The sequence below is a fragment of the Schistocerca nitens genome, chromosome 3 (assembly GCF_023898315.1).
Source record: "Schistocerca nitens isolate TAMUIC-IGC-003100 chromosome 3, iqSchNite1.1, whole genome shotgun sequence".
Lineage (NCBI taxonomy): Eukaryota > Metazoa > Arthropoda > Insecta > Orthoptera > Acrididae > Schistocerca > Schistocerca nitens.
The window spans coordinates 570,988,407-571,010,090 of NC_064616.1; the positions used below are offsets into that span (position 1 = coordinate 570,988,407).

The window sequence follows — 21,684 nt, forward strand, 5'->3', positions numbered from 1 at the left end:
ATCTATGAAAAACTGGATGTGTTGTACATTTTGGTAATTGCATATTACAGTCTTTTTCATTGTTGTGACAGCACCTGCAACAAGGTAAATGGGGCAACGATCATAATTATATTACTACTCTGCAATGACCCGTGTGAGGCCAAGGGTCCCTTACACCATAATACTCAAAAAGTAACCTTGAAAAACCTCTGAAAGCATGTTCGTAGAGTTCTGGTTCACCCTGTAGAAAGATGTGATGTTGAATTCAATTTATTCTGAAGCAGATTTGTGTCACTATTTGAAAGTTGCTTTTCTCAAAAGGTTATACACAAAATCCATTAAAAAAGTAAGCCTCTGAGAACTAAAGAAATTAAAATCTCATGTACGAGGAAGAGTGAAATTATATAATCACCATAATAAATCGAGATCCAAAATTACTTGCATACTATGAGGGATACGGTAATATTTTAAGGGAAGCCCCCAAAATGTCAAGAAGTATGTACATTCTGACAGAAATTAACAATGCAGGCAATAAGATTAAAACCATATGGGATATTGTCAAATGGGAGACAAAACAGTCAGTCAGAGTACAAGATATCATAACAATTAAACTAAATGACACTGCTGTGACTGATAATCACAAGTTGTGAGTACTTTTCACAATCACTTTCTACATGTAGCCGCAAAAACAGGATTAAGTAATTCACTTGAGAAGCCAGAGAATGTATTTAAAATGTCACGCCACAAAATTTTAAGCAGCTAGTAGTAGCACCTAACATCCATCATTAAAAGTAATAAAATTAAAAACATTCTAAAGAAACCAGAAGTTCATATGGTGTTGAAGGAATTTCAAAGAGAATTATGAAAGGTTGTTCTGACTTAAATAAATAATGTCCTTAGCGAGATATGTAATCCATCACTGGCACAGGTAATTTTTCCAGACAGATTAAAATAAACAAGTGTTAAACCTTTCCATAAGAAACGTGAAAAGACAGACTTGCATCATTATTGTCCAGTTTCCTTACTGATATCTTTTTCCAAAACACTCAAAAAAGTAATATACTGTACTCAAGATTAGTATCACATTTAAGCTGAAACAATTTACGTTATGAGGGTGGTTTGAAAAGTTCTCGGAACGGAATAGAAAAAAGTACTTACATCAATGATTTTTTATTTTTCAATTTAGTCTCCTCCTAGATTAATGCACTTGGTCCAGTGATGCTCCAGTGTCTTGATTCCATCTCGAAAATGAGTTTCCTCAGGCCTGCAAAATAGTTGTCAACTCCGGCTATCAGTTACATTGTTTGAAGTGAATCTTCGTCCACCAAGAAAAATTTTCAGCTTTGGGAAGAGATACAAGTCTGACGAAGCCATATCAGGTGAATGAGGTGGGTGTGGCAACAATTCATACCCTAGTTCGTGTAATTTTGCCATGGCAACGGCGTCAAGAGTCGTGGCGTCCATCTTGCAGATAATTTTTTCATTTCTAATTCTTCAGTTAAAATGTGATATACCCTTTCAGATTACATTGGGCAAGTGTGAGCAATTTCACGCACTTTCAATCGGCGATCCTTGAAAACCATTTTCTGCACTTTGCAATGATTTCCCGACCACTGCACAGATCATCATCTAAGCTCTCTCGACCAAATTTAACTTGACATCAATTAAATATGAAGGAGCAGAGTCTCCTAGTGTATTCTGGAAATCAGCATGAATGTCCTTTGCTTTCATACCTTTCTTTACGAAGTACTTAATCACTGCTCATATCTCGATTTTTTCCATCTTCGCAAATCACTACGTGGGAACAACAACAGAGCCACATCACTGCCACAGCTCTCTTACAAGAGCACTGACGTGGCACAAGTTTACAGGCAACAGTCCAATGAATATCACGTGAACAACTCGTTGCACTAGCACTGACCTCTCATGGCGATTCTGAGAACTTTCCAGGCCACCCTCATAGCATATCATTTTTTGGATTCCAGAAAGATTGCCTGACAGTGAATGCTATTTATACATCCACTCACCAAATAGTACAAGCCTTAACTAATGAAACGTTGTCAGTTGGCACTTTTTGTGATTTTTCCAAAGCATTTGACTGTGTAGGTTATGTTAACATAATTGAAAAACTCAAATTTTATGGAATTTATGGCTTTACACACAACTGGTTTTAATCATACTTGAGCAGAATGCAAGAAGTTGTGATGATTAAGTCCAGCAATGTTGGAAGGGTAAAAAATTTTAGTGGACAGGGAGAGGTCAAAAAAGAAGTCCCTTTGGGTTCAATATTGGGGTCTGTTCCAATTCTTTTTATATGTGAATGATCTTCTTCTTAACATTCAACAAGAATAATTGGTTCTTTTCACAGAAAATATTAGTGTTACAATGAATCCCATTGAGAGGAAGCAATGGAAGGGATTGTTAATGATCTTTGCACAGAATTGTTAAGTGGTTCTCTGAAAATTGATTCTCCCTCAATTTTGAGAAGATACACCATATTCAATTATGTACAACAAATAGAGTCATACCAAAAACTGAAGCATCATATGAACAGGAGTCAGTAAATAGGGTAGAATACTATAAACTTTTGAGTGAACATATTGATGACAACTTGAACTTGGAGAAGCATATTACCAAGCTTCTGAAACTATTAAGCTCAACTACTTTTGTTCTTCATATACCTGTTAGCCTCGGAGACAAATGACTCAACGTCCGAACATATTTTGGATACTTCCATCCAATAACATCTTATGCAATAATTTGCTGGTGTAACTCATCACTCAGAAAGAGAATACTGATTGCACAAAATCAAACAGTAAGACTAATAAGTGGTGGTCATCTGCAGTTGTCATGTCGGTACCTCTTCAGGGAGTTAGGCATTTTCACTGCGCTGTCACAATACATATAGAATTCATAATAAATGTTGTTGTTGTGGTCTTCAGTCCTGAGACTGGTTTGATGCAGCTCTCCATGCTACTCTATCCTATGCAAGCTTCTTTATCTCCCAGTACCTACTGCACCTACATCCTTCTGAATCTGCTTAGTGTATTCATCTCTTGGTCTCCCTCTACTATTTTTACCCTCCACGCTGCCATCCAATACTGAACTGGTGATCCCTTGCTGACTCAGAAATTGTCCTACCAACCGATCCCTTCTTCTTCTCAAGTTGTGCCACAAACTCCTCTTCTCCCCAATTCTATTCGATACCTCCTCATTAGTTATGTGATCTACTCATCTAATCTTCAGCATTCTTCTGTAGCACCACATTTCGAAAGCTTCTATTCTCTTCTTGTCCAAATTATTTATGGCCCATGTTTCACTTCCATACATGGCTACACTCCATACAAATAGTTTCAGAAACGACTTCCTGACACTTAAATATATATTCGATGTTAACAAATTTCTCTTCTTCAGAAAAGCTTTCCTTGCCATTGCCAGTCTACATTTTATATCCTCTCTACTTCAACCATTATCAGTTATTTTGCTCCCCAAATAGCAAAACTCCTTTACTACTTCAAGCATCTCATTTCCTAATCTAATTCCCTCAGCATCACCCGACTTAATTCGACTACATTCAACTATCCTCGTTTCGCTTTTGTTGATGTTCATCTTATATCCTCCTTTCGAGACACTGTCCATTTCGTTCAATTGCTCTTCCAAGTTCTATGCTGTCTCTGACAGAATTACAATGTCATCGGCGAACCTCAAAGTTTTAATTTCTTATCCATGGATTATAATACATACTCCGAATTTTTCTTTTGTTTCCTTTACTGATTGCTCAATATACAGATTGAATAACATCGGGGAGAGGCTACAACCCTGTCTCACTCCTTTCCCAACCACTGCTTCCCTTTCATGTCCCTCGACTCTTATAACTGCCATCTGGTTTCTGTACAAATTGTAAATAGCCTTTCACTCCCTGTATTTTACCCCTGCCACCTTTAGAATTGGAAAGTGAGTATTCCAGTTAATATTGTCAAAAGCTTTCTCTAAGTCTACAAATGCTGGAAACGTAGGTTTACCTTTCCTTAATCTTTCTTCTAAGATAAGTCGTACAGCCAATATTGCCTCACGTGTTCCAACATTTCTACGGAATCCAAACTGATCTTCCCCGAGGTCGGCTTCTACCAGTTTTTCCATTCAGTTTTTAATGAGGGAGCTCAAAACTGGCAGTGAGCAAACTGTGGTCGATTGGTGCCAATTTTCTAGAGATATGTGCCATGAATATTTCTTAATTGAGCCAATAGTTTTGGGCGGCCCTGGCCATACTGTCGAAATAGATGAGAGCTGCTTCGTCAGGAGAAAGTACCTTCGAGGTCATACGGTGAGTCTTTGGTGGTTATGACGTGGAGACAAAGCAAAACTTTATGGTTGCTGTGTCACGACGTTATGCTACCCATTTGCTGCCAATTTTGCAAAAGTATGTTTTGCCTGGACCCACAGTAGTTTCTGATTTGTGGCAAGCTTACAACACCATTAGTATCTTGGGCTACAGTCATCTGACTGTTAATCATTTGCTTTATTTTGTAGATCCCTTTACAAACGCAACCACAAATCACGTGGATTCAGTCTGGCACCAAGGTAAAGAAAAAAAAAAAATAATAAAAGGCGTTTCGGAACTCACCGCGCTATGCTGAATAACTACCTGGCGGAATTTCTCTGGCGTCAACGTTTTGGGGGAAATCCATCCCACAGTTTCATTGAGCATGTTCGAAAAATCTATCCTGTTGTCGTTGTGGTCTTCAGTCCTGAGACTGGTTTGATGCAGCTCTCCATGCTACTCTATTCTGTGCAAGCTTCTTCATCTCCCAGTACCTACTGCAACTTACATCCTTCTGAATCTGCTTAGTGAATTGATCTCTTGGTCTCCCTCTACGATTTTTACCCTCCACGCTGCCCTCCAATGCTAAATTTGTGATCCCTTGATGCCTCAAAACATGTCCTACCAACCGATCCCTTCTTCTAGTCAAGTTGTGCCACAAACTTCTCTTCTCCCCAATCCTATTCAATACCTCCTCATTAGTTACGTGATCTACCCACCTTATCTTCAGCATTCTTCTGTAGCACCACATTTCGAAAGCTTCTATTCTCTTCTTGTCCAAACTGGTTATCGTCCATGTTTCACTTCCATACATGGCTACACTCCATACAAATATTTTTAGAACCGACTTCCTGACACTTAAATCTATACTCGATGTTAACAAATTTCTCTTCTTCAGAAACGATTTCCTTGCCATTGCCAGTCTACATTTTATATCCTCTCTACTTCGACCATCATCAGTTATTTTACTCCCTAAATAGCAAAACTCCTTTACTACTTTAAGTGTCTCATTTCCTAATCTAATCCCCTCAGCATCACCCGATTTAATTTGACTACATTCCATTATCCTCGTTTTGCTTTTGTTGATGTTCATCTTATATCCTCCCTTCAAGACACCATCCATTCCGTTCAACTGCTCTTCCAAGTCCTTTGCTGTCTCTGACAGAATTACAATGTCATCGGCGAACCTCAAAGTTTTTACTTCTTCTCCATGAATATTAATACCTACTCCGAATTTTTCTTTTGTTTCCTTTACTGCTTGCTCAATATACAGATTGAATAACATCGGGGAGAGGCTACAACCCTGTCTCACTCCTTTCCCAACCACTGCTTCCATTTCATGCCCCTCGACTCTTATAACTGCCATCTGGTTTCTGTACAAATTGTAAATAGCCTTTCGCTCCCTGTATTTTACCCCTGCCACCTTCAGAATTTGAAAGAGAGTATTCCAGTTAACGTTGTCAAAAGCTTTCTCTAAGTCTACAAATGCTAGAAACGTAGGTTTGCCTTTTCTTAATCTTTCTTCTAAGATAAGTCGTAAGGTTAGTATTGCCTCACGTGTTCCAACATTTCTACGGAATCCAAACTGATCTTCCCCGAGGTCCGCTTCTACCAGTTTTTCCATTCGTCTGTAAAGAATTCGCGTTAGTATTTTGCAGCTGTGACTTATTAAACTGATAGTTCGGTAATTTTCACATCTGTCAACACCTGCTTTCTATAAATAATCCCTTAAAATTTGAGAAGAGCTGTGAGGTCCACACCTATGACAGTAAAAGAAAGGACAAAATGACCTGTATTATCCAGTCAGTGGTTCAGAAAGGGGTTGGCAGCAACAAAAACTTTTTGAACATTTACCCAGTAACACCAAATTTCTGATGGGTAGCAAAGCAAGTTTTAAACCTAACCTAAAATCATTTCCCCTGGGCAACTCCTATTCCACAAACGAATTTTTATTTGAAAACTGGTACCTTGGAAAAAAGAAGATGCCTTGCTTTCAAACTTGGTTGCATGATTTTTAAATAAGAACTGGAGCCCCTCGATGCCCGCATTAGCACAGAGACCATCACAAAAAGTTCTACTATCACCTCTGCAATATGGTTAGTATTTTAATCTTGGAGTCACAGGATCTGGGTCTGTGATGATGTCTGTAAATCTGGGTGCAATCACCCACTAATACGGTCCCATGGAGGAGATAGCTGATAGGAAAAACCTACTATGTGCAGTTCAGAACCTGTAAGAGATTTTCTTCCAGCATGTGTATAAAATGTGAAGACATGCAGAGCAAAGAAGTTGACAGTGTTAAATTTCTGGGATTACAACTTGATAATAAATTCAGTTGGGAAGGGCGTACCACCAAATTGCTGAAGCGTCTAATCAAGTCTGTTTTTGCAGTGAGAATGATGTACGGAGCATACCCTACCGACTGGCAATGCTAGAAAAAGGACCCCAGTACTCTGGTATCAGACTACTAAGAAGTCTGCCCAAAACCCTGCAAGATAGTGTACTTCACAATGACTTTGCAAAGAAACATAAAGACTATCTCATTGAAAAAGAGTTTTACAGTGTTGCAGAATACTTATGCCATTAAATTTGTATATATTGTTACTCAATATCAGTGATGTAAAAATGTAAGCTAAAGGTGTAGAAAAATAAGTGATAAAGAATTTTAATACTTTGACATGTCCTATATTACACGTACATTTACTGTACACAATGTAATCTTACAGGATCAAATAAAATTCAATTCAATTCAAATGTCAGATGTAACAGATATAAATATAAAAAACTTGCAGACTTTACTTACTTTCATTCTATTATGTCACAGAGGGTCGTATTCTGAGGCAACTCATCAAACCAAGCATGCAAAAGCGTGTAATACGACTCATTTGTGGTGTAAATTCAAGTACATCATGCAGAAGCATTTTCAAGGAACTTTGTATCCTAACCACTGTGTCTCAGTATATTTATTCCTTAATGAAATTTGTTGTAAGTAATATATTTCTATTTCCAACCAATAGCTCAATACATAGTATCAATACTAGGAATAAGAACAATCTATATAAACACCTAAAATCACTGACCTTGGTCCAAAATGGGGTCAAATATTCAGGAACACACATGTTTAGTAAATTGTGAGCAACCATAAAAAACTTGGTTTCAGATAAAGCACAGTTTAAACAGAGTTTGAAAGACTTTTTGATAGGCAACTCCTTTTACTTTACACATGAATATCTTAACAGGGACTGTTAGGTGAGCTTAACTAAAACTGTGTGTTAGATTTCAGTTTTGACAGCACTTGGTCACAACAGTCAAGATTAGGTATTTACTGTATGATAAATCTGTTAAAAGTGCATAACTATGTTTCTTTCTGACAGCGTATTAATTCTGTAAATATTAGCAGTTCCAGTTTACTGTAATGTATTCACCTATCTTGACAAGGTCCTAGGAAATTATCAGGGTAGTGAGTTTTACATTCAGACGTTTTATGTTTTTTATGTTATATTTTCTGACTTGTCCACACCCATGAGAATCATCTCATTTTTGGGTCTATGGAATGAAAATTAAATCTAATCTAAAGAAAGTGATTGAAGAGTAGTGGTTTTAAGATTAGAGGGGGAAAAAAGTGCCACGGCAGCTGCAGTGGAAAGAAACCTCAGATTGCAAGAGAAGGACTAAACAATAATGTTTTCATTAATTTTAACACTAATCACATATACACACACTAAAAACTGTCCCATTCCACATCATTTTGACAAAAGAGGCAGTAAAATTAAATATGGAACATGTAACTAGTAACTAGAGATGTGAACAATAACTAAAGACAAAGAAGTGAATAATACCTAACTAAAAGAATTTTGCAGAATGCTGAAAATCACTCCTGTGATCAAATTACGTGTCACATACGCACTGAGATGGTATATGTAAACTGGTTAAGATATCATGCTCACTTTTTTTGAAAACTCAAAAACTAAAGTGCTTTGTAGTAGCCATCTTTCCTGTCTAATTCTTGCAGGCAATATGTAGGACAAGATAAATAGTACTTAAACTATTTGCTGACTAGCTTACCAATGTTTATAAAACTGCTCACTTTCTGTTTATATGTGGTCACTGCACCAGTGCTATCCAATGTTTCTTTCGGCGATGAAATAGCTGAGAACTCTCTACCTTTAACAGCATCCTTCACCTTTTTAGGTTTACTTTTAAGAGCTTCCATTCGCTCAAGAAATTCATCGGGCGATGATCTACAACAATAAAACTTATTAGAAAAAAATGTGTAATCCATACTACTACACAAAGACAAAACATTGTTTTACGGTGTTAACAAAAATCTCTTCTTGTTTTACAGGATACTCTAATAAACATTCAACAGACATAAGCTACATGTATTTTACAGGTTTTCCATTAAAAATGACTGTGAGAAAATTAGTTCTGACTGTGATAGCAGGGACTTTAAACCACTAGACAAACTGCTTCTCCCACATATACAAACTGCTTCTCCCACATATATTTTTCCCCTTATGTATAATTGTAAACAAACATTTTATACACAATGAGTTGTTTTGTTTTCTTCCTAGCAGACAGTTTTAACAGAATACAGGAAAGTTATATTTATGGCTTATCAGCTTATTGTTAAAATACTACTATAGAATAGGGATTGTCAGAGACTTTGTAATACTACATGTACACAGATTTAAACTATGTGAAATACTGCCACTGAACCTACTACCCTCACTGAACCTACTACCCTCACAGATCCAGCAGCTGGAGAGGTCTCTCTCATAAACCCATACACCAATGATCCCAACCGATTTACCCATTCATTTTAAGTGACTCCAACTCCCAATCAAAGTTTCATTTGCAATAACAATAAACAAGGCTCGGCATCAGATAGACGGGGAGGAAGAGATGGACTGAGACAGGGAGGAGGGGAAGGGAGGTGGAGGAGATGAACAGAGAGAGAGGAGAGGAGGAGATTAATTTATCTTATTGTATTATGATGATCATTTCTTCCTATGGAGGTTGGCGACGGTAATATACTTTCACATTCCGAAGAGAAAGTTGACGATTGAAATTTCATAAAAAGATCTCACCGCAACAAAAAATCCCTTTGTTTCAACAATTGCCACCCGAACTCACATATCCTATCCAGGACACACTCTGCCCTACTTTGCAATAATAAAAAATGAGCTGCCCTTCTTTGGACATTTTTGATGCAGATCTCTCAGTGCGCCCAATACACTAGCAGAGGACAGACAAGTGTAACGTAGGCAGTCTCTTTAGTACATCCACAAGAATAACACAAACAAATCCAACTCCAGAGGACGTGAAGAGTGTACTAGCAATAACTGATTAACACAGCAAGAAGATGGCCAACAGATAGGCTCCATAGCACTACCTCTTGTGTAACAATAAAGTTCAGTGTTAAATCAAACTCAATCACTGAAGAGTTGTCAAACAATATATAAACATAAGAGAAAATACCTAAAAAAACTCAAAAGGTGCTACACCTGCATGTCAGAGAGTTTTAACAGAGCAGAATATCAGTCGGCATGTATTGGGCCTCTATATCACGTCATTCTGGCTATGCACACAACATGTCTACAATAATTATGAGTACGAGTGTGGAACAAGAGTACAAAAGAAAGCCATAAGCCGAGATGAGTAATGAAATATGATTGTACCAGAGAATGAGATGCATCTTTCCTGCATAACAATAAAGGACCATGAGACTTCATTCACAATGGTGGCTAAAAGATGGAGAAATGAGAGGCCTGTCTGTCATAATAATTTAATCCTTTCTGCTGCAGGATGGATTGGTGACATGAATCCCATTGCACCTGCTTTCACTGTCTAGGAACCATAGATGTCCAAGATGCAGTGGGCACACTAATGCTTCCATTGCTATGCTGAGTGACAAAATGTATAGTCCAAATGATAATTTTTATCACACTGGCTGTCACGGAATGGTATAGAACTTCTCTTCATTCCCTTTCAATTACTTTACAGCCTCAGCTGTTAATCCATATTCAAATGGTGCACAAATCCCACCAGTTAGAATGGCAATCCTTGGGGTCAGAGCTCAAGAACTCAACAATACAGACATATAATGGAGCAATCAAGCTTCACAGTCACAGGCATTACAAGTTTATCTACGGCACTAGTTATGTGGCATACAACGCACATTGCAGTACTTTTGCATCACTCTGTGTTCTCAGTTGTACGTTAGTTACTTACTTTCATGTACCATGGATCATTTTGCATGATAAATTGTCATGATGTGGAACGAGTCATTTTACACTCATACTGCACATTAATTTGTACATCTATTTGTACTCTAAACATCACCATATAATAATTATTTTTTTCCCTGAAATAAGAACAAGATATACACATTGAGTTAACAATTCCGACCCATCACTTTTTATCCATTACAAACATAGAAATTCTACGTAATAGGAGGAGTTGTCAAGGAGAAACTTTTTCAGTTTATTTTGAAATTTTACCTTGCTGTCTGTTAAACATTTTATATCACTGGGTAAGTGGTCAAAAATTTTTGTTGGAGCATTGTGCACCCCTTTCTGTGCCAAAGACAACCTTAATGTTGAGTAATGAATGCCGTTTTTTCTTCTAGTATTGTAATTATGTATCTCATTGTTGCTTTTGAACTGCAGTGGATTATTTATAACAAACTTCATGAGGGAATAAATATACTGTGAAGCAGTAGCCAGAATGCCCAACTCCTTAAACAGATGTCTACAAGATGATCGCAGGTGAGCACCACATATTATTCTTACAGCACAGTTTTGGGCAATGAAGACCACCTTTCTTAAAGATGTGTTACCCCAGAACATTATTCCATATGACATTACTGAATGAAAATAAGCAAAATATGTCAACTTACTGATTTCTCTTTCCCCAAAATTTGCTATGATTCTACATGCAAATGTGGCTGAACTAAGTTGTTTACAGAACTGAATATGATGTGTCTTTGTGAAATTCAGGGTGAGACCATTCACAGAAAACCAGTCAATGACACTTTGGAGAACTTTGTTCACCATTTCTTCCATTTCTGTATGCATACTGGAATTGATTACAATACTGGTGTCATCTGCAAAATGAACTAATTCTGCTTGTTGTATATTAGGCGGTAGATCATTTAGATATATGAGAAACAGTAGTGGACCTAAGACTGAGCCTTGGGGAACCCCAGACATGATTTCTCCCCAGTCAGAATTATGTCCCTGGATTCTATTAGTTGAATTACTACTAAGTAAAACTTTCTGCATTCTTTTGGTTAGATATGACTTGATCCATTGGTTGGCTATACCATCAATCCCATAAAACTTCAATTTATCTAGGAGTATACTATGATTCACACTATCAAATGCCTTGGACATGGCATAGAAAATACCTACCAGTGCTATTTTGTTATGTAATGCTTGTAATATCTGGTGTGTGAACACGTAAATGGCAATCTCAGTAGAGCAACCATTATTTGCTGAGGATATTATTGTTGGCAAGGTGAGATACTATTCTAGAATACATCATATACTATTCTAGAATACGTCAGCAGTGAAATAGGTTGGTAGTTACTGACGTCTCTCTTATCACCTTTCTTAAAGAGGGGCTTAACAATGGCACATTTTAGTCTCTCTGGAGAAATGCCTTGATTTAGTGATGCATTGTATATTTCGGACAGTACCAGACTTATTATATGGGAACAAATCTTTAGTACTCCAATGGAATCAGCATCAAAACCAGAAGAGCTTTTATTCTTGAGAGAATGTATGGCCCCCTTAATTTCAGAAGTAGAAGTTGGTAGTACATTCATTCATATGACGTAACTTTATGAGAGTTACTTCTTCAACATATTGTTGTGATCTTTCTCTTGAACTGTTGGTCCCTATGCTCTCTACTGTGTTTAAGAAATGATTATTAAATACATCTGCTACCTGTGACTTGTCATTTATAACCCTTCCATTCAATTCAATAGTAATGTTATCCTCTTCTGTGGTTGGTTGTCCTGTCTCTTGCTTCACTATACTCCATATTGCCTTAACTTTGGTAGTTGCATATGTCATGCTATTTCACTGTTGTTGATGTATTTTCACAGAAACAACGATGACAGGGTAACAAACTGAATAAAACACAACTACTTTAGTACTCCACAGCAAGCTACTGGATACCACACGTCCCTTATACCAAAACACTCATAAAATATCATAGATCAACACTCATAATTTTGTCAAAAAGAGTTCAAGTGCCCTATTCAGAAAAATAAATGTTACTGTTGTAAATTACATCTACCACATATGTTTTTTCTTAAATGAATTAACTTTACCCTTTCTTTAATACTCTTGGTTAAGAATGTTTCTTTTATTACTAGAACCACTTAAAATTTCATTTTTGTCACAAGTATATTGGTTAGGATCTTTTTTCTTCTTCTTCTTCTTCTTCTTCTTCTTTCTTTCTCCATTGTGAACAGTAGAAGGGTGCATTTGAACTTGTTAGACTGTTCTGACAGTTCTTTTTCTTCTCCTCTTCCCAAAACCTCTTCATGAATTTGCTGTGTTGCCTCTTGCATTCCTCTGACCACTGTTTTCCAGTGTGTTTTTAGCTTTCTCTGCAAATTTGTAGTTTGCAACTAGGTTTCTCCAAAAACTTTGCATTCTGTGGCGGTATCCTCTGTGGCATAATTTTTCATTAGTCCTGCTTAACTTCCCCTCACAAATATAACAAAACAAAAAGACATCAATTTTATTTTCCCAAGTTACAGCCAATGCTTTGAGAATTATTTTGCAAAAAAATTACGTGTTACCACTTTTCTCTTATGTGATCTTTGATGGAATGGTGAACTATGTTTTTTCTATAAAATAAAATACAAGAAGTGAGTTTACATTTTTCCATGTTTTCATGGTTTTAATTAAGTATTTTTACAGTCCTTATAATAAATAGCAGGCCCTATATATTTCATGCAGTTTGGATTGCAAATAAATAAATGGTCATTTATTTTCCAAATTTTCACAGGTTTCATTTTGTGGCACCACAACATCAAAAACAAAATTTCCACATTTTAAAGTGCCATAAAATGGAATCAGAGAGAGATAAAATGCTAAAATATGGAGAATAAATAAGCCAAGTTTCCTCAAAGTCTGAGTTTGTGGGTGAGATGGCCTGGTAGTGTTGCATAAAAAATACCACTATCCTTTGCACTGAGTCTTCTAATGACATTGGAAAGACACCATTTTATACAACTGTGGAGAATTCATAACCCTTATCTGAGTGTCTCTGCATTGATTCTAATACTCCAGTATAATGGAATTGAATTATTCACACAACTCAGATAATCCTTCCACAACCATATAATATTCTTTTTAATATATCATCTAACTTTTGGCCTAAAAATTAAAGGGGGAAAATTTATGACTGAGAGCCCCATTCAAGGTTTAGTAAACACAGCATGCCAGCAACTGCCTGTGTTTAAATTATTCACCCTGCAACAAAACTGATCGATTTCACGAGTAACCGAACAACTTAGGAATAGATGCCTCAAGTAGTAAAATGAGTGAAGAGGTAATGATAAGTTAACAATATTAGAAAACAGTTAAATATTGTTATTAGTCAACTTGGCTTTGCTGAGGATCAGTTTAAGTTTCTATCACTATTTGGCATTACTACAGGAAGTAGTAGTATTCACATACGAAGATGCACAATGAAGTGCAGTTCCACAGCCACCTCCCACAGAGCAGCACGTATGAGAGGAGAGGGCATGAAGTTACAAAAACCAATGCCTGCTAATAGGTCACTCTTTCAGCAACAAACGGGAGTTTTTACACCGACGTACTGCAAGCAGAACTTCTCTCAGTTGACCTGACAACATTCACAATGTTAGATGGTAATGTGAAATCACATTACAAAGAGCACTATGGGCTGTGGTACTACAGTAGTCAGTGTACAAACCCTCCTTCTCATCGTTAAGCTCAACAGCCTTCTGGGTGCTATTTGAGAGGTGCATACTAAGTAGTGGTGCTGGATATCACCCTTTCTCATAATCAACAATGCAAATACAATACTAAAGTTCTGTACACACTCGTGGTGGTTACCAACATTCAACAGGTGCCTCTACAACACAACACACACATCACCACTTATTCAAGGTGCCAACATGTGTAAAGAATGTAAAACTTCCAAATTAAGTAGATGAACTTATCTCTTGGGGTCTCCCAGCAGCTAACAATAGCGAACAATCAAATTTTTTGTTAGAGGACTGAATAGGTAGCAACAAAGCTTTTGACAGACATTTCTAGGACTAGAGCATCACATAGTATTGGCATTTTCAAATGTAAATTAACACTGTTTCTCCCTAAATTTTTGAACAGAAATTGTCAGTTCCACATAAATATATTTATTTTTTAGGAAATTTGTCTAACTTTCGTGCAATCAACATATTTCACATCAAAAAGTTTCTTCCTAATTGCGATGTATGGGTCATGTGACTAAGCATGTGTATTTTTAATTTTTCACTAAAATATTCTATTTATCAAAGAGACCCGTGTACCACAAAAATATGATGACTGGTTTGTGGGGAACTCAACAGTGCGGTCATCAGCGCCCGTGGTAGTACCACAGAAACTCACATATCACACGGCCAAAAATGTTAAGGAAGATTAGGCTTCAACATCCCACTGGCATCAAGGTTATTAGAGGATGGAGCACAAGCTCAGACTGTGTCAAGGCTGGCAAAGGAAAGCGGCTATGCCCTTTCACAGAAACCATCCCAGCATTTGCTTGGAGCAATTTACAGAAATTAAAGAGAACGTAAATCTGGATGGTCAGGCACATATTTGAGTCATTGTTTGCCCAAATGCAAGTCCAGTGTTATGTTACATAGCTGGTGTTTATTGTGAAACAATAAGTGTAACTTTCAGTTTTTCTCATTGGCACAATTGTGGCAAGGTAACACTAACACTGCATTCCCTAACAACAATATTGTTAATAATTTATGGGTGCCATTGAAACTAGTCTCATATGGAAATGCACAGATACTTGCTGTCCAAGCTGTCAGAATTTTGCAAAAATTGGGAAAAGTTTGACAACACAAGGGGATATAAATCTTGAAAATATGTTACAGGAAAATGAATTAAAAACTGCCAAAGGTTTTTTTTTTTTTTTTTCCCCCAGTTGTGATGAAAGTTGTGCTTTGGTAGTTCTTAAAGTGCTTTGCCTGCCACATCATCAGACAGGTTATTGTAACACTCTTTAATTGTATGCAACAGCATTTGCAGTTGATGCAATGTCAAGTTTCATGGTAGAATAATAAGGAAATGTTTCCACATTAAAAAACTGTTTATTTAATTTCAAAAAAAATGTAACCCAGGCTATGGAACAACTGACAGTTTTTGGAACCACTGCATATACTGTTCGCATGATAATACCTATCATACTATCACAAGTAATGAGTTTTGCTCCAAGTTCTTTTTGAGCAACTGGACAATTTCCTATATGACCGTCAACCTGCGAAATTACCGTCTACAACCTGGCTTGCTTGTGGTGACATTTCCAACTACATACTGTTATTGTTTTGGTACTTACGAATGCCTTGTTGTTGCACTAACACAGCTAACAATGCTTTCCAATGGTTATTCACAGCCTCTTTCTATTTTCAACAATATGAAGATGGTTGCAGATAGCGAAACTAGTTACCGAATTTTAATTGTGATAGGAAAATTGCAGTCTACCCATTACAAATTTTTACATTAAAAAAAAAATGATAAACCACACTAAGGACTGGCATCTCTGCCCCCATACATGTCAGGCTTCACTGGTTAAACATTATGTTTACTTAAAATGAAAGACTTATTTTATAGTAGTTTGACCACAAAGGACAACATTCTTGTGAAAAAATTACATATTCCAAGTTATGAGAAAGGTAGTCCGTATATAATTGCTCAAATGAACTTGTGCATAAGAAGAGTAATGTAATTTCCTTACGTAAAGAAGAATATTGGTGAGCTCACTTACTAAATTGCACCATCATCCTATGAAGCTCGCGTCTTCCCCAATTATTTAATACTTCAACTAAAAAAAAAAAAAAAAAAAAAAAAAATCTGAATTTTTGACAACATTCATGATAGAGGAAATTCTACTTTTTGTCTATTTTTGCAAATGGGTTCCTTCAACTGATCTAGTTCCACTACAGGTCTACATACCGACGCATCTTTCTGTATCCAGATGTCAATGTGCTTTCTCATACAATGTTTACAGCCATGCATGATGAGGCAGTTAGTGAACAACACGACCTAACAGTATACTCTCCAAACGGTGACATCAAATGTTGAGTAGATGGTATCTTTAATGCTTTTATTTGTATGTATATTCCAGCTGTAGATGTCAGTTCAGCTCTTTGCTTACAGTGTTGTTTTGTTCTTGTGGTTGGTGACTTAGATCATATTGTTCACTAGATCTACATGGGGCTGGAGTAGATGGAGAGAGTATTGAAGACATTTTCTTTAATTGAAAGTATCTATCTTCATGTACCACTCCTCCTGTGAATATATCAGGCACGTCTATAAACATAAAGAAAACCATTCTCTCACATAAAATGAATGCAAATGGACAAGTTGCAAATAATACTGGTACAGTAAGGTACCCCGAGTAACAATATATTGCCATGTGATAACTTGAAGAATGTGTGTTCATGTTAGATACAACACTATACAGAACAAATACAAATCTCACAGAGAAACTCATCTAACGTAAGTCCAGATATACAATTGTTTCCAATTTCTTTAAAAATGGTAGCTACACATAGATCAGCGTATTGACTGACACTGTTTGCACTGAATTGACACAAAGGTTAGGATACTGGGCTCTTGCTTAAGGACCTGGGTCCTAATTTATATGCAGCCATCTAGATTTAGGTTTTCCCTCTAAACTGCTTCATGTTAGTGTCACGAACATCTACACCCACACTTCATCAGCTGTTACAGAGAGCCTATGCCAAAAACTACATAATAGGTGTATTATTTCTCTTCATTTCATTTGGAGATGATGCATGGAACATGCAACTTTTATCTCCAGTTCTGCATATACTCCAATGTCCCAAATTATATTAAACAATAATTGCACTGTCTGTACAAGGGAGAACTAACATCCTCAGCGAATTCCTTTGTTGAGAAATGGCTTCAGAAATGTTGAAAGGACAAAAATACTGCAGCATGATTGACCTATAGTAACTATGAAGACGACTAACACTTTGCCACTGGAAATTAATTCTCATGCGACAGCCTTCTGACTGACTAATTATTCACTTCCCTCTTGTCTTAAAGCTATTATCACCATCTAGGCTTTAATATCAGAACTAACTACCGTTTCAATAACTAAACTTATGAGTTCGTTTTACAGTGACAGAATATTGACTAGAAATCAAGTTCTTAAGCTTTTATGGACGAACACGATTATACCAAAACAGTCCATCGCAGTGTGCTACTCTACAGCTGACTAAAACTATAAAAATATTTTAACCTACATTACTTGGCAAATGAGAGTGATCCTAGTAAGTTATTAACGCACAACAATAAAATTATTCCCTAGAATATATATATACGTGGTTAGTATCAATCAACAGCGAACACTTTAAACATCCGCATTATTTGCACTCCAATTACTGCGCATTTTACAAGGCGAAGAATTACTCAAATGTTACTTCTGAACAACATAGATAGTTGAACCAGTGAACAATTAACATAGCCTTTCCCGCAGTATTCTTCGTGTCTGTCGAACAAGTCTTAATAATAGTCAACAAAAGCCCGCCGAATACGTACTTTAAAAAAATGAGGAACATTAGTTACAAAAACTGCCGTTAACTTACTTTTGAAGTTGTTTTATTTTTTCTGCATATTTTTGATAGTGAGGATTGTATTTCAGGCTACCCAACGAATTTTCATCAGCCATAGTCCTCGCAAAAAAAGTTTTAAAAGCACCAAATCTTAAATTCTCCAGTCGCTTCAACACCAACATTGCAAGCCCTTAGCCCAGTGCATCAAGGGCGCCTCAGATTTAGTTTACAAACAACATCAAAGTTATTATATGCTAGCAGTTTGGTCCATAGATTCATAATATGCGTCGCTATTTATATATTCTAAGAGTGGCTCTCCTCTGGCCCTCTCGAAGGCAGCAATAGGCAGTGATGGGATGGCGAGGCGCGGCGACTTGAGCGCACCGAGAATTCCTCGAGCCTCTAGTTCTCAAGCAATTCTTGAGAAGCTCACGAGAAACGGCTCGGCGGCGTGTGCCACTGCGCGCCAGTTGGCTGCAACATACGCCACGCCGCTGTTGTTTTATGAACTGAATGCCGCAGCTAGACAAATACGCTCGCTGCTCGCTGTGCTCGTAACTAGTATGTCTCAGGTTTCATTCGAGTAAAGTTGATATTCAAATCATTATGGACACTCGAAAACGAACATCATGGTGCTGGCAATACTTTACGTTGCAACATTTGTCGTAAAAATCTCCGTAATGTATCAAAAAATACAACGCGCATAATTAGATGTCTTAAACTGCACAATTTATCGAGCAATAAAACAGCGACGTCCGTGGATACAGAGGCTCATTCTTCCAATAGTGCGAGGGAGACAAAATATCCAGGTACGTATGGTACAAAAGGTGAATTCTGTGCAAAAGTTCGGATAGTGTCCAAAGCAGTCCGCCACGCTTAAAAAACATTGATTTTTTAATCGTAATCCGATAACATACAACATACCCCAAAATCAAACCTATACTATCCTAGCCTTTGCACGATACGTTATGTAATTTTATTGGACTAGTTGTCGAGCATAACGTATCCCCTTGCAGGAGCACTGATCTAAATCTTACGTTTCTCTTCATAGAGAGCAACAACAGCTAGATGAAGCACTAGTGGCCATGATAACAGACGATTTTCAACCGGTTTCAATCGTCGAGGACATTGGTTTTCGACGTTTTGTTTCACTGTTGGATCCACAATACTCGATACCAAATCGAAAAAAGTTGCGCCTCATGATTGAGGTTTATTACCATAAACAGAAAGAGGCTGTAAACTTGACTGTGGAAGACTACTTGTGTTTCTTTAACGACCGATATTTGGACCTCATTCAATAGTGAGGCATAAATTGCTGTAACTGGTCATTTCATTAACACTAATTGGTGCCTGAAAGCTTTAGCTCTCGAGACATTCCGTTTCCCGGAAAAGCATACAGCGCAAAATATTTGTGAGGCGTTAAATAACGTGACTTCAAAATGGAACATTGAAAACAAAGTTGTAAGCATCACAACTGACAACGCCAGGAACATGATGGCAGCCTGAAATCTCAACTGAAAACTATACTTCTCTTTCGAAAGCTATTCCAATAATCAGACAGCTAATCCTAATCGTATGCAATGGGAAGTGGTCTACCACGACAGCGCAAGAGCTACAGCAACATCTGCACAACTCACTAATAGCCCGGCTAGGATTAGTAGAAACAAACAAAGTACATGCCGTTGCCACAGTTCTCGACTCAAGATTCAAAAACGTTACCATTTACGAAAATCATTCATTCAAAACATGCCGTTGCAAGCCTAACTGCAGAGTGCAAAAACATGGTAGAGACCGTACGATCTACTCATTCGGCTGCTAAAGACACTAGCCACGAGTACCATTTCGTAAAAAACGCCAGTAGTTCCTTATGGGCTTCTTTCGATGAAGAGGTTTCCAATAAAAACCTAATGAAAAGCGGTTGTGATAGCATAGACCTGGAGGTACAACGATATTTGGAAGAACTGTACCTACAACGCACGGATAATCCTTTACACTACTGGAAAAAAAAATGAAAACAGTTACCCAGGTCTAGCTGTCGTGGTAAAAAAATATCTTGCAATAACTGCAACTTCTGTTCCCAGTGAAAGAATATTTTCGATAACAGGGATACTTATAAACAAACAAAGAAGCAGACTAAAAGGCCAATCGCTTAATAAAATCACATTTCTAAACAAAAATCGACCGCAGTGCAGCAATGGGATGTAAAAATGCCTTCTGCTGAACAACTTTTGTTTCCTTTCTTTCTTCAGTAAGTAAACGCATGTACGCAGTTTCTGTATATAAAGGACTATAGCACTTCTCTTTTACGTTTAAGCATGCATGCATACGTACAGAATGTACAAGGTAATTTATTTTGTAAGAATAAAGCTTCTGTTTCATGCGAATTCTGTGCTTTGTTTTAAACAACAATTCTATGATTTTTGTCTTATGAGACATATACTAATACTTCAGTACACATTAATAACGGTAGTAGAGTTGATATCATAGAATTTCAAAGTTTTTCGTGCATGTACGTACGACGAGTACGACCGCTGCGGCTGAGTGCTTCGTGTACTGAAGGTTTGCGCAATTTCTCAGAGAGCGCAGCACTGTCAACTTCTCGAGCGTACCCGAGACATTCTCGAGAAATTGCCTTCGCGTCGCGCGTTTCTCAAGCGCGATCATAGCCCATCCCTAGCAATAGGTAGGTATCACCACAGACTATGGTATCATGATCTCAACCAACGAAAGAATTGCAGGTAATGACAGTTCCACCTCTTCTTTTATGCGAATGACCACAAATCTGGAATACATCTATGAGTACGTCTAGCAGTCGACTGAACATGCCTTTATTTGTGTATATACGTCACGAGAGGTACTGTGGCTGTCCTCCTCTCAGAGATATACTTTGGTTTTCTCGAAGGCTTGGATATACCTCTCCGTTGTCAAGGTATCGCCGTGAGTGCGGCAGCCAGTCTAGCAGACGATTTAAAGCAGAAGCTCTTTATATGTTCACTCATTGCAAATTTGGAAACTATTATTATCATTCTTTCTTCCAAAGTGACAACCTGCGCTCTTTATACTCCTTACTTGCATAGCGGTATATAGTACGAAAACATTTCCGTCTGGCTGAGGAAAGTGGATGGACGCGTGAAACGTGCGCGCCTTGGCAATTGTCGTGTTTGCTGTTTTCACAGCGAAAACCAAATCTGTCTTTGAGGTGCCGCGCTCAGCATGGGAAAAGGATGACGAGGTGGCCACAACGCTAACTAGAAGAGGACACAAGGAATCGCAGCGGACCTGAACACCTGACTCATCTGGACGAACGAATGACGCTACAACCGACTGACTAACGGACAACGCAAGTCAGAGTATAAGCTGAACAGATCCGCTACAAGGATGCAATACAGTGACGAAGAAGAGCAAGAAGTTCAACCAAGGGAGAGGTTTCTCGAGAATCCCTCCCCTGTGTACGTCCATTACACTGAGGACGACCTATGACGCCATCGCTGCTGAACTTCAATACCCCATTAAGGTCACAGCGACCGATAACGGCAACTCGCTGGAG

At 37.7% G+C, this 21,684-nt stretch overlaps 1 protein-coding gene across 1 annotated transcript in view; it reads right to left on the reverse strand.

Moving 5' to 3' along the window:
* The window catches only part of LOC126248477 (ATP synthase mitochondrial F1 complex assembly factor 1), a 66,882-nt gene extending 48,324 nt beyond the window's left edge, over positions 1-18,558 (reverse strand). The window contains exons 1-2 of the mRNA XM_049949493.1: positions 18,171-18,558; positions 8,388-8,541 (exon numbers count right to left, since the gene is read on the reverse strand). Coding sequence (XP_049805450.1) covers positions 8,388-8,541; positions 18,171-18,319 — 303 coding nt within the window. The 5' untranslated portion in view covers positions 18,320-18,558. The remainder of the gene's footprint in view (positions 1-8,387; positions 8,542-18,170) is intronic.
* Between the last annotated feature and the right edge of the window lie 3,126 nt (positions 18,559-21,684).